We start from the raw sequence: 14,975 nt of genomic DNA on the forward strand, positions 1-14,975 counted from the left end.
TGGGTCCTGCTTTGACTGCACAGACTGGGATGTTTTCAGCTACTGACAGTCTGCATGAGTTCACAGAGGCTGTAACTTCCTACATCGGCTTCTGTGAGGACAGCTGTGTACCATCATGCACCAGGGGGAGTCACAACAACGACAAACCTGGTTCACAGCGGAACTCAGAACACTACGCCTGCAGAAGGATCAGGCATTTAGGACCGGGGACAAAGACTTGTACACAGAGACAAAATACAAGTTTAGCAAGGCGGTGAGACGCTAAACGACTGTACTCTGAGAAACTCCAACAACAGTTCTCAGCAAGTGACACTGCTTCAGTTTGGAAAGGCCTCAAACACCTCACTAACTATTGGGGTCGTCGTGGCGCAGGGGGTAGAGAGAGTGTGCTGGGAAGCACAAGGTTGGTGGTTTGAGTCCTGACTGCCTCATGTTCCATGTTGAAAGTGTCCCTGAGCAAGACACCTAACCTCTAATTGCTCCCTGGGCAAAATGTAAAAAGCCAGGGGTTAAAAATGTAATGTAAGTCGCTTTGGGTAAAAGCGTCAGCTAAATGACCTGTAATGGAATAACTACAAGCCAAACCCCCCACTCCATAAATGACCTCCACCTGGCAGACGAGCTGAACGAGGTCTACTGCAGATTCGAACGATAATGTCCTGATCCCATCCCCCACAGCTCCACCAACCTGCCCCAGTCCCCCTCCCCTCCCTCCCCCAGCCCATCAGGTGCTCACGCCTCTTCATCTATATCACCTTCCCCTAACCCACCAGCAACGACCCTCTCTATTCTGGAGAGAGACGTTAACCGGCTCTTTAGAAGACAAAATCCCCGTAAGGCAGCCGGTCCGGACTCCGTCTCCCCTCACACCCTGAAGCATTGTGCTGACCAGCTGTCTCCGGTGTTCACTGACATCTTCAACACCTCCCTGGAGACATGCCACGTACCAGCCTGCTTCAAGGCCTCCACCATCATCCCTGTTCCCAAGAAGCTCAGGATCACAGGACTCAATGACTACAGGCCCGTCGCCCTGACCTCTGTAGTCATGAAGTCTTTTGAACGGCTAGTCCTGACCCACCTGAAGTCCCTCACCGACCCCCTCCTGGACCCCCTGCAGTTCGCCTACAGAGCCAACAGGTCTGTGGACGATGCTGTCAACATGGCCCTCCACTACATCCTCCAGCATCTGGACTCCCCAGGAACCTACGCCAGGATCCTGTTTGTGGACTTCAGCTCTGCTTTCAACACCATCATCCCGTCTCTGCTGCAGGACAAACTCTCCCAGCTGCACGTGCCCGACTCCACCTGCAAGTGGATCACTGACTTCCTGTCTGACAGGAAGCAGCACGTGAAGCTGGGGAAACATGTCTCAGCCTCCAGGACCATCAGCACCGGTTCCCCCCAAGGCTGCGTTCTTTCCCCTCTGCTCTTCTCCCTGTACACCAACAGCTGCACCTCCAGCCACCAGTCCGTCAAGCTCCTGAAGTTTGCGGATGACACCACCCTCATTGCACTAAACTCTGGTGGGGACGAGTCCGCCTACAGGTGGAGTCTGACCATCTGGTGTCGTGGTGCAGGCAGAACAACCTGGAGCTCAACGCTCTAAAGACAGTGGAGATGGTTGTGGATTTCCGGAGGAACAGAGCCCCACCCTCCCCCATCACCCTGTGTGACTCCCCCGTCACTATTGTGGATTCCTTCCGTTTCCTGGGCTCCATCATCACCCAGGACCTCAAGTGGGAGCTGAACATCAGCTCCATCACCAAGAAGGCTCAGCAGAGGTTGTTCTTCCTGAGGCAGCTGAAGAAATCCAACCTGCCAAAGACGATGATGGTCCACTTCTACACGGCCATCATGGAGTCCATCCTCTGCTCCTCCATCAGCGTCTGGTACGCTGCAGCCACAGCCAAGGACAAGGGCAGGCTGCAGCGTGTCCTCCGCTCTGCAGAGAGGCTGATCGGCTGCAATCTGCCGTCCCTGCAGGACTTGTTCGCTTCCAGGTCTCTGAAGCAGCTAAAAAGATGGTAGCCGACCCCTCTCACCCCGGACAAAACCTGTTTGTGCCCCTTCCATCTGGCAGGAGGCTGAGGTCCATCAGGACTACGACCTCCCGCCACACCAACAGTTTCTTCCCGTCGGCAGTCGGGCTCATGAACAGAGCCGGTTCCCCACTGACTGACTATAACATCCCACCGGTCACTCCCCTTCATACTGCACATGCCACTTTAACTGTCATTTCTCACTCGTCACTTTGTTGTCACTCGTCACTTGTACAATTTTTTAACTTTTTAAATATGTTTAATTTTTAACTTTAACTTAGCATTTCATTTTATTTTATTACTTGTGCACTGCTGTCTTGTTGTCTATTGTTACAATGTCTACTCTCACGCACTAACCGCCAAGACAAATTCCTTATATGTTTGACATATTTTGGCAATAAATGTTTCCTGATTCCTGATTCCTGACGTGATTTTTTTTCCGATGGCAGGTGATCTAAGGATACTGCCTTGGTCATCGCCCTGTTCCCCCTGGTCTAACGCATGCGCTCACTCACAAAGTGCGACCCCAAGTGGACCGATTAGGAATAGCAGCTACTTTTATAGTAGTATGTTTGATACCCCTGGTCTAGATCAGTGGTCCCCAACCACTACCGCTACCGGTCCGTGGGCCATCTGGTACCGGGTCGCACCACAGAAAGAATATATATATTTTTTTTCTGAAAAATGTTTTATTTTGAAAATTTACCGGCTTTTCTACAAATTATATGCGCTCGTCCCTCTGACAGATTCCCCATTCCCCAGCAAATAGAGAGCACGCGACTACTTCCCCACCCGTTATTCCGCCGGACCTTCTCGACCGGTCCGCGCAATATTGTCTGACATGGAAATGGTCAGTGAGGTAAAACATGTTGGGGACCACTGGTCTAGATGGTTTAAGTCCTTGACCCATGAAGAGCATATATATATATGCAAATATGTACACATATTCATGGGAATGTATGTATATTCATATATATACATATACAAATATCTGGTCTCTGCAGGTACCTGAAGATTGTCCATCCATTAGGAACTCACTTCCTGCAGACGGTGCGCGCTGCCCACGCTATCACCGTGGCAACCTGGCTCCTCCTCCTGGCCCCAGTGGGGGTCTACGTCGTCATGTCGCTGCTCACCGAGGAGCCACCGGCCTCCCTCCCGGCCTTTCCGAGCTGCAATCTGCTGCACAGCGCGGTGCTCCACCGGCTCTACCAGGTGGTCCACAGCGCCTCTGCTGCCCTTTTCCTGCTGGTCCTCGTCTCGCTGGTCTTCTTCTACCGCGGCGTCTCCCACAGACTGGCGGCGGCGCAGCGGAGACAGCCGGCCTCTTCTGGCTCCAGGAAGCTGGCCAAGTCCCGCAGGAACATGTTGGTGCTGGTCAGTGTCTTCTGCGCCTGCTTCGTGCCGTACCACCTGGTGCGCATTCCCTACGCCTTCCTGGGGGGGTGGCGCCGTTGTAGCCAGGCCTTCTTCTACCTGAAGGAGCTGACCGTCATGGTGTCCATCCTCAGTGTCTGCCTGGACCCTCTCATCTACTTCCTCTTCTGCAAAGCCTTCCGGGCTCAGTTCAGCCCGGGGAGGCGGCCCAGCTCCACGCAGGGAACCAACGGCGAGAGAAGGAGCAGTGACCCCCGGGTCAAAGGGGGGGGGCGGTTCTCGCTCGCCACCTCCACGAAGCTCATCGGCGCGCTTTAAGGTGCACGAACTCAAAGAATTTCTGTGCCGAGAAGACTTCAAAAAGTGCTTCAAAAAGAAGCAAAAAGGAAATTTGTTTAATGCTGCTGTTTGCTAAACTGTTGATGACATGTCTCACAAGCCTTTGAAGCCTCGAGTTCTGGTGGCTAAAATACCAAATGAAATAAGCACCAAGGAGGTTGTAGAGTAATTTTCTCATAGACTTCTATAGGACCAGAGGAGTCGCGCCCTGGTGGTCACTACATAGAATGCACCTTTAACTATTAGAGAACCAGACGTTGCCTCTTGTTTACGGATTGTTGCGATTCAGATTTTCAGATTTTCAGATTTTTATTGCAATATTCAGAGAAGAGTTAAAGTTCCCACCATGCGGCCGGGCTCTTCATACCATTGAGCACCTCGCTGTAGCTCTGCTATCTGGTTTCTGCATCTTGCTGCTGATTGCGGTCTGCTCACAGAAACAGCTCCATATTTATATCAGAAACAGGAAGTCACCTGTTTAGTAGCCTGAAACAGGAAGGTGTTAGTTAACAAATGATTCTTTTATCAGGTTCTTATCTCCATCCAGGTCTACTGCTGCAGGTCTGAAACAAACATGTAACAAACATGTAAATAAACATGCTAACAAACATGTAAATAAACATGTAAACACACATAAACAAACATAAAGAGAAGCCACGAGCTGAGCGATCACAAATAGTGCACACACACAGACACACACACATACATTCCTACGTGTAATTTATAGAAATGTATTTATAATTTGCATGATTTTGCATAAATAATATTACATTTACAGGCAAGGACAATGTGTGAATCTAAAGTTGTTGATGGCTGTGATGCTCTAAAGTTCTTTAGATATTTAATTTGAGGGAGAAACTGGGGTAATAAATACTAATTATATGATCCGAATTATGATTTATTTCAGTCACAGAAAATGTTATGATATAAATGGACTGTACTTATATGAGAGTGTTGTTCTTTGTTTCGACCAGCAGGTGGCAGCAGATACGAGCTAATATATGTTACTCTTTTTTTAATCAATTTGAAAGAAACCAAATAGTCACGATGATGATTTGAAGACATATTCATTATCACATCAAACGTATTGATTTAAAAAGAAGAAAAACAATTTGTAAAATCTCAAAGTTATTATTAAAAAAGTAAACTCTAACAGAAGAAGGATGATACATATTTACATAAATAATGTATGAATAAATCGATAACATTTGAGTCTTTCAGTGTCTTTTTCTAGTCTTTTAGGGTCTCCTTATAGTCTTTCATTGTCTCTTTGTTCTCGTTTGGTGTCTCCTTGTAGTCTTTTGATGTCCCTTTATAGTCTTTCTTTGTCTCTCTGTAATCTTTCATTGTTTCTTTTTAGTCTTTTAGTGTCTCCTTATGAAAAGTGTTAGTTATGTCTCATGGTGCTACCGTGCAAATTACAGTCTGACTGTAATAAATAAACTCAGCTCTTATATTTAGATATTTCTTTTGCATTTTGTTTTGACGTAGTGAAGGAAAGTAACTGAATCTGATTGTGTGTACTAAGAAAATAAACACAAACTACAGAAAATAGACAGAGAAATGTGATATACAACTCACACAATGACACAAACATAGGTATTTAAACAGGGATCATCAATGTATTAAAACGATGCCTCTGCACGTAGCTGAAAATGGAACAAGCACCTAAGAGTTGTACTCACATAGTACTTTAATGTACTTTACTAGCTGCCACCAAGAACACAATCAGGATGTGTACTTGATCAGGATGCACAGTGATGGACAGATGAAGGTGTTTCTGACCCAGTTTGCCTCGTTCCCATTCTCTGGCGGTCTCCCCGGACACATCCAGCAGGAAACATCTGGACGGTGTGTGCATGTGTGTGTGAAAGTGTGTGTGTGTGTGTTTTATTGCAACACATGTAAAACACAAAACTCTAAAATTAGACCCTGAAGACTCTGATATTAGCTCACTTCCCAGATATGGAACGAAACACACACACACACACACACACACACACACACACACACACACACACGGAGGGTCTTGAGTCAGAGATACCAGCCATTCCCGGTACTAACATCTTCTTAGCACATGAAGAGAGTCATGTAGTACTTCAACATGTACTTCAACAAAAGGTAGTAGAACTATAAAACCTGGACTTTGAGCTTGTTTTGTCTCTTTGGTTTTCTGAGCTTTGTAATAAACAGGTTTTCTGTTGTTACTGGTGACTCTTGGTCACTGAGAGGACAGAAAGAAGAAACGCGTTCTGTTTTTCCTCCTGTGGGGATCAAACAAACCAAATAACACGTGTACATGAGACATGAGATACATTCATAGATACATCACTGCCATTCAGATCTGTTGGCAGGTTCAGAGACAAGCTAGCTGCTTCCCTGCGTTCCCAGTCTCTATGCTAAGCTAAGCTAACCTGACGCTACGCACACTTGTCTCTAAACATTTCCTCTCTTTTACTTCTGTCCTTTTTAAGTCTGGTCACCGAAAAGCCACCAGACGAGCCTTTTATAGAGAAGAGAGGAAGAGACGGAGGTCAGACGGTACCGTGAGAACGGCCCCAAGAACCACACACACACACACACACACACACACACACACACACACACACACACACACATAAACACAATGACACTTAAACAAACCACTACATATACACACAGTAAGAAAGGTTGAAATACATGAAGACACAGAGAGACAGAGGCAGGTTCACAGTGTCTCAGATGCTGTTTTTAGAAACATTGAAGTTCTGAGATGGAAAATACTTCTGATGATTCAGTGTCGGCGTTGTTTGACTTCTCTGAACGAGCTCAGAGAAACAGCAGCTTCTGGCCTGATTCATCCGGTGTGGTTTGTTTCTAAATTCTTGAGGTGAGGTGAGTCAGTCAGGTGGAACAGTAAACTTAAAAGATTGTTTTATCAATTTATCTATGTATTCAATTTAGCATTTTACATTTTTTAATTATTCAAATGTTTTATTTTAAAATTATTTGTTAAATGTTTAACAAAATGTAATTAAATTAAGTTAAGTTAAGTTTAATTAAATTTGTGTAATTTTATCAAAAGTCAATTTCCTTCTTTAGTTACTCATCAATTCTTAGACAAAGGTGAAAACACAAATAGAACAACAAGAAGATACGCAATCTTTAACAGTATGGAAGGTGCTCAGAGGTTGTGGGTTTGAATCCCATCACCGTACAGTCATTGTTGAGTGAGCACTTTGTGAGCACATCAACAGCTCACGGCAACAGCCAACCCTGTCATTACGGCTCAACCTGCCGGTTACCACGGTAACCAGGTAGCGTTACAGCTGTAATCACAGCGTCTCATGAGGACACAGTGTACCTTGAAGGGGGCGGTGCTAGTCAAAGAGCCAATTAGAGGCTTGTAGTTGTCTCAGCGTTCTTCTTCAACAGTCCTTTATTAGGGGTTCTACTAAAGGGTCACTCAATGCATTCATCAGGTCCATGTTGCAATGCATTGTGGGTGAAACCTGTTAGGGAGTCTGCAGAAAGTCTGATCACATTTTTTTTGGCGGATGAATAGACAAGAGGAAAGGAGGAAATAAAAGCAAAACCATTATCTGAAATCTTGTATAAATAACGAGAATTTAAAAAGTTCTTCGCTCTCTTTGGCTTTTCCTTTGGCCCCTATTTGTGCGTCCAATCGCTTTAGCCACGTCGGAAGATCGAGTCCAGGTGTCTGACTCGCGACTTTGCCCCCGAACAGAAAACCAGAAGCAATTTCTGTTTGCTTGCTTGAAATTTATAGAAAAAATAAGAAACATGAAATGAAGACGTTATATTTGGTTTGGATGCCCAATGATGCCAAATCACCATCGAGGGTAGTTACAGGGCTGAGGCCGACGTCAAAAGACGGTATCTGTCGTAACCCGTTTTCTTCCACCAACTATGCGCCATTCGCACCAACTTATAGGAGCTTATAGGAGCGCCCGCCTCTCCTGCAGGGGGCAGACTTTGCTTTTACAGTAACACAAATAAAAAAGAACAAAAAAATAAGTTATTTTAATACATGACAAACTTAAATGCGGCTCCTACAGTTTTCATTTATGTAATGCAAACAATTCATTAACTTTTTTAAATTAAAAATATTTGATTCTGTCTCAACACAAATCAACATTTTAACTGCTTAAAGGGAGCAGTTTGCCCTTCTATTCACTCTGTGCGCGCGTCTTTATCTTATTGAACGACTATTGGTTCCAGATGATTGGCTCTACTTCAGAGGTCAGACGGTGGGAATATTAATGTATGTGTGTTTCTTCCCATATTTCCCCATGGAAGGGTTTTTAATTTTTTGGGGAATTTTTCCTGTGCCGATGTGAAGGTTTCAGAACAGAAAAAAATAATACATTTATAAAGTATTCTTTAACCTTTTGTCAGGAAATAGTGGATGTAAAAGTAAACTCAACCCAAAACCTTTGAATAGCTTAAATGATTGATCCTCTATAAATCCAATAACCTGTTAAGAGTCTCTTATACAGTACAATACATTACATCATTATACATTGCAAAAGCTCTTCAAAAACAGAATGCATAAAAATGAGCAGTAAAAATTACAACACATGATAATATGGCATGAAAGTGAACACCATGCTGGATTTAAAACCTTTGAATTTGCTTTCATGATGATCAACTAGAAGTCCAACGCGCTGTCCATTGCGCCACAGAGTCGCGCATGATCTGCAAAGAATCCTCAAAAAAAGTAGATATAAAGAGAAGAAAAAAATAGTCCAGCACATGATAATACAGCGTAAGGGTGAACACAATGCTGGATTTAAAACTTGACTACGACAGAAGTAAAACTTTAAAACTCAAAATGTAACAGACGGTAAATGCATTATAATGGGATGGAAAGAAATGCTTTCTTTTTAAGCAGTAATTGCCCAGAGATATTTCTGGCTTTTGTCACTGAATCTAAAGCTCAACTCTGGTGGGACTCGAACCCACAACCTTTGAATTGCTTTCATGATGATCAACTAGAAGTCCAACGCTCTGTCCATTGCGCCACAGAGTCGCTCATGATTTGCAAAGAATTCTCAAAAAAAGAAGATATCAAGTGAATCAAATAGTCCAAAGCATGAGAATACAGCGTAAAGATGAACACCATGCTGGATTTAAAACTCGACTACGACAGAAGTAAAACTTTAAAACTCAAAATGTAACGGACGGTAAATGCATTATTATGGGATGGGATAAAATGCTTTTATTTAAGCAGTAATTCCCCAGAGAGATTTCTGGCTTTTGTCACTGAATCTAAAGTTCAACTCTGGTGGGACTCGAACCCACAACCTTTGAATTACTTTCATGATGATCAACTAGAAGTCCAACACGCTGTCCATTGCGCCACAGAGTCGCTCATGATTTACAAAGAATCCTCAAAAAAAATAGATACAAAGAGAAGAAAAAAATAGTCCAGCACATGATAATACAGCGTAAGGGTGAACACCATGCTGGATTTAAAACTTGACTACGACAGGAGTAAAACTTTAAAACTCAAAATGTAACGGACGGTAAATGCATTATTATGGGATGGGATAAAATGCTTTTATTTAAGCGGTAATTCCCCAGAGAGATTTCTGGCTTTTGTCACTGAATCTAAAGTTCAACTCTGGTGGGACTCAAACCCACAACCTTTGAATTACTTTCATGATGATCAACTAGAAGTCCAACGCGCTGTCCATTGCGCCACAGAGTCGCTTATGATTTGCAAAGAATCCTCAAAAAAAGAAGATATAAAGAGAAGAAAAAAATGGTCCAGCACATAATAATACAGCGTAAGGGTGAACACCATGCTGGATTTAAAACTTGACTACGACAGGAGTAAAACTTTAAAACTAAAAATGTTACGGACGGTAAATGCATTATAATGGGATGGGATAAAATGCTTTTATTTAAGCAGTAATTCCCCAGAGATATTTCTGGCTTTTGTCACTGAATCTAAAGTTCAACTCTGGTGGGACTCGAACCCACAACCTTTGAATTACTTTCATGATGATCAACTAGAAGTCCAACGCGCTGTCCATTGCGCCACAGAGTCGCTGGTGATTTTCAAAGAATCCTCAAAAAAAGAAGATATCAAGTGAATTAAGTAGTCCAAAGCATGATAATACAGCGTAAAGATCAACACCATGCTGGATTTAAAACTCGACTACGACAGAAGTAATACTTTAAAACTGAAAATGTAACGGACGGTAAATGCATTTTTATAGGATGGGATAAAATGCTTTTATTTAAGCAGTAAATCCACAGAGAGATTTCTGGATTTTGTCACTGAATCTAAAGTTCAACTCTGGTGGGACTCGAACCCACAACCTTTGAATTGCTTTCATGAAGATCAACTAGAAGTCCAACGCTCTGTCCATTGCGCCACAGAGTCGCTCATGCTTTGCAAAGAATCCTCAAAAAAAGAAGATATAAAGAGAAGAAAAAAATGGTCCAGCACATAATAATACAGCGTAAGGGTGAACGCCATGCTGGATTTAAAACTTGACTACGACAGGAGTAATACTTTAAAACTCAAAATGTAACGGACGGTAAATGCATTATTATGGGATGGGATAAAATGCTTTTATTTAAGCGGTAATTCCCCAGAGATATTTCTGGCTTTTGTGACTGAATCTAAAGTTCAACTCTGGTGGGACTCGAACCCACAACCTTTGAATTGCTTTCATGATGATCAACTAGAAGTCCAACGCGCTGTCCATTGCGCCACAGAGTCGCTCATGACTTTCAAAGAATCCTCAAAAACAGAAGATATCAAGTGAATTAAATAGTCCAAAGCATGAGAATACAGCGTAAAGATGAACACCATGCTGGATTTAAAACTTGACTACGACAGGAGTAAAACTTTAAAACTCAAAATGTAACGGACGGTAACTGCATTATAATGGGATGGAAAGAAATGCTTTCTTTTTAAGCAGTAATTGCCCAGAGATATTTCTGGCTTTTGTCACTGAATCTAAAGCTCAACTCTGGTGGGACTCGAACCCACAACCTTTGAATTGCTTTCATGATGATATACTAGAAGTCCAACGCGCTGTCCATTGCGCCACAGAGTCGCTCATGACTTTCAAAGAATCCTCAAAAACAGAAGATATCAAGTGAATTAAATAGTCCAAAGCATGAGAATACAGCGTAAAGATGAACACCATGCTGGATTTAAAACTCGACCACGACAGAAGTAAAACTTTAAAACTCAAAATGTAACGGACGGTAAATGCATTATTATGGGATGGGATAAAAGACGTTTATTTAAGCAGTAAATCCCCAGAGAGATTTCTGGCTTTTGTCACTGAATCTAAAGTTCAACTCTGGTGGGACTCGAACCCACAACCTTTGAATTACTTTCATGATGATATACTAGAAGTCCAACGCGCTGTCCATTGCGCCACAGAGTCGCTCATGATTTGCAAAGAATTCTCAAAAAAAGAAGATATCAAGTGAATCAAATAGTCCAAAGCATGAGAATACAACGTAAAGATGAACACCATGCTGGATTTAAAACTCAACTACGACAGAAGTAAAACTTTAAAACTCAAAATGTAACGGACGGTAAATGCATTATTATGGGATGGGATAAAATGCTTTTATTTAAGCGGTAATTCCCCAGAGAGATTTCTGGCTTTTGTCACTGAATCTAAAGTTCAACTCTGGTGGGACTCGAACCCACAACCTTTGAATTACTTTCATGATGATCAACTAGAAGTCCAACGCGCTGTCCATTGCGCCACAGAGTCGCTTATGATTTGCAAAGAATCCTAAAAAAAAGAAGATATAAAGAGAAGAAAAAAATGGTCCAGCACATAATAATACAGCGTAAGGGTGAACACCATGCTGGATTTAAAACTTGACTACGACAGGAGTAAAACTTTAAAACTCAAAATGTAACGGACGGTAAATGCATTATTATGGGATGGGATAAAATGCTTTTATTTAAGCGGTAATTCCCCAGAGAGATTTCTGGCTTTTGTCACTGAATCTAAAGTTCAACTCTGGTGGGACTCGAACCCACAACCTTTGAATTACTTTCATGATGATATACTAGAAGTCCAACGCGCTGTCCATTGCGCCACAGAGTCGCTCATGACTTTCAAAGAATCCTCAAAAACAGAAGATATCAAGTGAATCAAATAGTCCAAAGCATGAGAATACAACGTAAAGATGAACACCATGCTGTATTTAAAACTCGACTACGACAGAAGTAAAACTTTAAAACTCAAAATGTAACGGACGGTAAATGCATTATTATGGGATGGGATAAAATGCTTTTATTTAAGCGGTAATTCCCCAGAGATATTTCTGGCTTTTGTCACTGAATCTAAAGTTCAACTCTGGTGGGACTCGAAGCCACAACCTTTGAATTGCTTTCATGATGATCAACTAGAAGTCCAACGCGCTGTCCATTGCGCCACAGAGTCGCTCATGACTTTCAAAGAATCCTCAAAAACAGAAGATATCAAGTGAATTAAATAGTCCAAAGCATGATAATACAGCGTAAAGATGAACACCATGCTGGATTTAAAACTCGACTACGACAGGAGTAAAACTTTAAAACTCAAAATGTAACAGACGGTAAATGCATTATTATGGGATGGGATAAAATGCTTTTATTTAAGCAGTAATTCCCCAGAGAGATTTCTGGCTTTTGTCACTGAATCTAAAGTTCAACTCTGGTGGGACTCAAACCCACAATCTTTGAATTACTTTCATGATGATTAACTAGAAGTCTAACGCGCTGTCCATTGCGCCACAGAGTCTCTCATGATTTACAAAGAAACCTCAAAAAAAGTAGATACAAAAAGAAGAAAAAAATAGTGCAGCACATGATAATACAGCGTAAGGGTGAACACCATGCTGGATTTAAAACTTGACTACGACAGGAGTAATACTTTAAAACTCAAAATGTAACGGACGGTAAATGCATTATTATGGGATGGGATAAAATGCTTTTATTTAAGCAGTAATTCCCCAGAGAGATTTCTGGCTTTTGTCACTGAATCTAAAGTTCAACTCTGGTGGGACTCGAACCCACAACCTTTGAATTACTTTCATGATGATCAACTAGAAGTCCAACGCCCTGTCCATTGCGCCACAGAGTCGCTGGTGATTTTCAAAGAATCCTCAAAAAAAGAAGATATCAAGTGAATTAAATAGTCCAAAGCATGATAATACAGCGTAAAGATGAACACCATGCTGGATTTAAAACTCGACTACGACAGAAGTAATACTTTAAAACTCAAAATCTAACGGACGGTAAATGCATTTTTATAGGATGGGATGAAATGCTTTTATTTAAGCAGTAAATCCACAGAGAGATTTCTGGCTTTTGTCACTGAATCTAAAGTTCAACTCTGGTGGGACTCGAACGCACAACCTTTGAATTACTTTCATGATGATCAACTAGAAGTCCAACGCGCTGTCCATTGCGCCACAGAGTCGCTCATGACTTACAAAGAATCCTCAAAAAAAGTAGATACAAAGAGAAGAAAAAAATAGTCCAGCACATGATAATACAGCGTAAAGATGAACACCATGCTGGATTTAAAACTCGACTACGACAGAAGTAATACTTTAAAACTCAAAATGTAACGGACGGTAAATGCATTATTATGGGATGGGATAAAATGCTTTTATTTAAGCAGTAATTCCCCAGAGAGATTTCTGGCTTTTGTCACTGAATCTAAAGTTCAACTCTGGTGGGACTCGAACCCACAACCTTTGAATTGCTTTCATGATGATATACTAGAAGTCCAACGCGCTGTCCATTGCGCCACAGAGTCGCTCATGATTTACAAAGAATCCTCAAAAAAAGTAGATACAAAGAGAAGAAAAAAATGGTCCAGCACATGAAAATACAGCGTAAGGGTGAACACCATGCTGGATTTAAAACTTGACTACGACAGGAGTAAAACTTTAAAACTCAAAATGTAACGGACGGTAAATGCATTATTATGGGATGGGATAAAATGCTTTTATTTAAGCAGTAATTCCCCAGAGAGATTTCTGGCTTTTGTCACTGAATCTAAAGTTCAACTCTGGTGGGACTCGAACCCACAACCTTTGAATTACTTTCATGATGATCAACTAGAAGTCCAACGCGGTGTCCATTGCGCCACAGAGTCGCTGGTGATTTTCAAAGAATCCTCAAAAAAAGAAGATATCAAGTGAATTAAGTAGTCCAAAGCATGATAATACAGCGTAAAGATGAACACCATGCTGGATTTAAAACTCGACTACGACAGAAGTAATACTTTAAAACTAAAAATGTAACGGACGGTAAATGCATTTTTATAGGATGGGATAAAATGCTTTTATTTAAGCAGTAAATCCACAGAGAGATTTCTGGATTTTGTCACTGAATCTAAAGTTCAACTCTGGTGGGACTCGAACCCACAACCTTTGAATTGCTTTCATGATGATCAACTAGAAGTCCAACGCGCTGTCCATTGCGCCACAGAGTCGCTCATGCTTTGCAAAGAATCCTCAAAAAAAGTAGATATAAAGAGAAGAAAAAAATGGTCCAGCACATGAAAATACAGCGTAAGGGTGAGCACCATGCTGGATTTAAAACTTGACTACGACAGGAGTAAAAGTTTAAAACTCAAAATGTAACGGACGGTAAATGCATTATTATGGGATGGGAAAAAATGCTTTTATTTAAGCAGTAATTCCCCAGAGAGATTTCTGGCTTTTGTCACTGAATCCAAAGTTCAACTCTGGTGGGACTCGAACCCACAACCTTTGAATTACTTTCACGATGATCAACTAGAAGTCCATTGCGCTGTCCATTGCGCCACAGAGTCGCTGGTGATTTTCAAAGAATCCTCAAAAAAAGAAGATATCAAGTGAATTAAGTAGTCCAAAGCATGATAATACAGCGTAAAGATGAACACCATGCTGGATTTAAAACTCGACTACGACAGAAGTAAAACTTTAAAACTCAAAATGTAACGGACGGTAAATGCATTATTATGGGATGGGATAAAATGCTTTTATTTAAGCGGTAATTCCCCAGAGAGATTTCTGGCTTTTGTCACTGAATCTAAAGTTCAACTCTGGTGGGACTCGAACCCACAACCTTTGAATTACTTTCATGATGATCAACTAGAAGTCCAACGCGCTGTCCATTGCGCCACAGAGTCGCTTATGATTTGCAAAGAATCCTCAAAAAAAGAAGATATAAAGAGAAGAAAAAAATGGTCC

General features: G+C 41.9%; 1 protein-coding gene and 18 non-coding genes across 19 annotated transcripts in view; 1 reads left to right on the forward strand and 18 right to left on the reverse strand.

The window, feature by feature from the left end:
• Positions 1 to 4,967, forward strand: part of LOC120825946 (P2Y purinoceptor 14-like) — an 8,466-nt gene extending 3,499 nt beyond the window's left edge. Inside the window, exon 3 of the mRNA XM_040187852.2 lies at positions 3,044 to 4,967. Coding sequence (XP_040043786.1) covers positions 3,044 to 3,734 — 691 coding nt within the window. The 3' untranslated portion in view covers positions 3,735 to 4,967. The remainder of the gene's footprint in view (positions 1 to 3,043) is intronic.
• A 3,728-nt stretch (positions 4,968 to 8,695) lies between these two features.
• Positions 8,696 to 8,787, reverse strand: trnar-ucu (transfer RNA arginine (anticodon UCU)). The gene is given in 2 exon segments: positions 8,696 to 8,731; positions 8,751 to 8,787. It is a non-coding gene; the product is annotated as a tRNA-Arg (tRNA).
• Positions 8,788 to 9,034: 247 nt separating this feature from the next.
• trnar-ucu (transfer RNA arginine (anticodon UCU)) lies at positions 9,035 to 9,126 on the reverse strand. The gene is given in 2 exon segments: positions 9,035 to 9,070; positions 9,090 to 9,126. It is a non-coding gene; the product is annotated as a tRNA-Arg (tRNA).
• Positions 9,127 to 9,376: 250 nt separating this feature from the next.
• trnar-ucu (transfer RNA arginine (anticodon UCU)) lies at positions 9,377 to 9,468 on the reverse strand. Its single transcript is given in 2 exon segments — positions 9,377 to 9,412; positions 9,432 to 9,468. It is a non-coding gene; the product is annotated as a tRNA-Arg (tRNA).
• Positions 9,469 to 9,718: 250 nt separating this feature from the next.
• On the reverse strand, positions 9,719 to 9,810 carry trnar-ucu (transfer RNA arginine (anticodon UCU)). The gene is given in 2 exon segments: positions 9,719 to 9,754; positions 9,774 to 9,810. It is a non-coding gene; the product is annotated as a tRNA-Arg (tRNA).
• A 247-nt stretch (positions 9,811 to 10,057) lies between these two features.
• Positions 10,058 to 10,149, reverse strand: trnar-ucu (transfer RNA arginine (anticodon UCU)). The gene is given in 2 exon segments: positions 10,058 to 10,093; positions 10,113 to 10,149. It is a non-coding gene; the product is annotated as a tRNA-Arg (tRNA).
• A 250-nt stretch (positions 10,150 to 10,399) lies between these two features.
• On the reverse strand, positions 10,400 to 10,491 carry trnar-ucu (transfer RNA arginine (anticodon UCU)). Its single transcript is given in 2 exon segments — positions 10,400 to 10,435; positions 10,455 to 10,491. It is a non-coding gene; the product is annotated as a tRNA-Arg (tRNA).
• Positions 10,492 to 10,739: 248 nt separating this feature from the next.
• On the reverse strand, positions 10,740 to 10,831 carry trnar-ucu (transfer RNA arginine (anticodon UCU)). Its single transcript is given in 2 exon segments — positions 10,740 to 10,775; positions 10,795 to 10,831. It is a non-coding gene; the product is annotated as a tRNA-Arg (tRNA).
• Positions 10,832 to 11,078: 247 nt separating this feature from the next.
• Positions 11,079 to 11,170, reverse strand: trnar-ucu (transfer RNA arginine (anticodon UCU)). Its single transcript is given in 2 exon segments — positions 11,079 to 11,114; positions 11,134 to 11,170. It is a non-coding gene; the product is annotated as a tRNA-Arg (tRNA).
• Positions 11,171 to 11,417: 247 nt separating this feature from the next.
• Positions 11,418 to 11,509, reverse strand: trnar-ucu (transfer RNA arginine (anticodon UCU)). Its single transcript is given in 2 exon segments — positions 11,418 to 11,453; positions 11,473 to 11,509. It is a non-coding gene; the product is annotated as a tRNA-Arg (tRNA).
• A 250-nt stretch (positions 11,510 to 11,759) lies between these two features.
• Positions 11,760 to 11,851, reverse strand: trnar-ucu (transfer RNA arginine (anticodon UCU)). The gene is given in 2 exon segments: positions 11,760 to 11,795; positions 11,815 to 11,851. It is a non-coding gene; the product is annotated as a tRNA-Arg (tRNA).
• Positions 11,852 to 12,098: 247 nt separating this feature from the next.
• On the reverse strand, positions 12,099 to 12,190 carry trnar-ucu (transfer RNA arginine (anticodon UCU)). The gene is given in 2 exon segments: positions 12,099 to 12,134; positions 12,154 to 12,190. It is a non-coding gene; the product is annotated as a tRNA-Arg (tRNA).
• Positions 12,191 to 12,779: 589 nt separating this feature from the next.
• trnar-ucu (transfer RNA arginine (anticodon UCU)) lies at positions 12,780 to 12,871 on the reverse strand. The gene is given in 2 exon segments: positions 12,780 to 12,815; positions 12,835 to 12,871. It is a non-coding gene; the product is annotated as a tRNA-Arg (tRNA).
• Positions 12,872 to 13,118: 247 nt separating this feature from the next.
• Positions 13,119 to 13,210, reverse strand: trnar-ucu (transfer RNA arginine (anticodon UCU)). Its single transcript is given in 2 exon segments — positions 13,119 to 13,154; positions 13,174 to 13,210. It is a non-coding gene; the product is annotated as a tRNA-Arg (tRNA).
• A 250-nt stretch (positions 13,211 to 13,460) lies between these two features.
• On the reverse strand, positions 13,461 to 13,552 carry trnar-ucu (transfer RNA arginine (anticodon UCU)). The gene is given in 2 exon segments: positions 13,461 to 13,496; positions 13,516 to 13,552. It is a non-coding gene; the product is annotated as a tRNA-Arg (tRNA).
• A 250-nt stretch (positions 13,553 to 13,802) lies between these two features.
• On the reverse strand, positions 13,803 to 13,894 carry trnar-ucu (transfer RNA arginine (anticodon UCU)). The gene is given in 2 exon segments: positions 13,803 to 13,838; positions 13,858 to 13,894. It is a non-coding gene; the product is annotated as a tRNA-Arg (tRNA).
• Positions 13,895 to 14,141: 247 nt separating this feature from the next.
• trnar-ucu (transfer RNA arginine (anticodon UCU)) lies at positions 14,142 to 14,233 on the reverse strand. The gene is given in 2 exon segments: positions 14,142 to 14,177; positions 14,197 to 14,233. It is a non-coding gene; the product is annotated as a tRNA-Arg (tRNA).
• A 250-nt stretch (positions 14,234 to 14,483) lies between these two features.
• On the reverse strand, positions 14,484 to 14,575 carry trnar-ucu (transfer RNA arginine (anticodon UCU)). Its single transcript is given in 2 exon segments — positions 14,484 to 14,519; positions 14,539 to 14,575. It is a non-coding gene; the product is annotated as a tRNA-Arg (tRNA).
• Positions 14,576 to 14,822: 247 nt separating this feature from the next.
• On the reverse strand, positions 14,823 to 14,914 carry trnar-ucu (transfer RNA arginine (anticodon UCU)). Its single transcript is given in 2 exon segments — positions 14,823 to 14,858; positions 14,878 to 14,914. It is a non-coding gene; the product is annotated as a tRNA-Arg (tRNA).
• Positions 14,915 to 14,975: the final 61 nt, after the last annotated feature.

Source organism: Gasterosteus aculeatus, chromosome 1 (genome assembly GCF_964276395.1).
Source record: "Gasterosteus aculeatus chromosome 1, fGasAcu3.hap1.1, whole genome shotgun sequence".
Classification (NCBI taxonomy): domain Eukaryota; kingdom Metazoa; phylum Chordata; class Actinopteri; order Perciformes; family Gasterosteidae; genus Gasterosteus; species Gasterosteus aculeatus.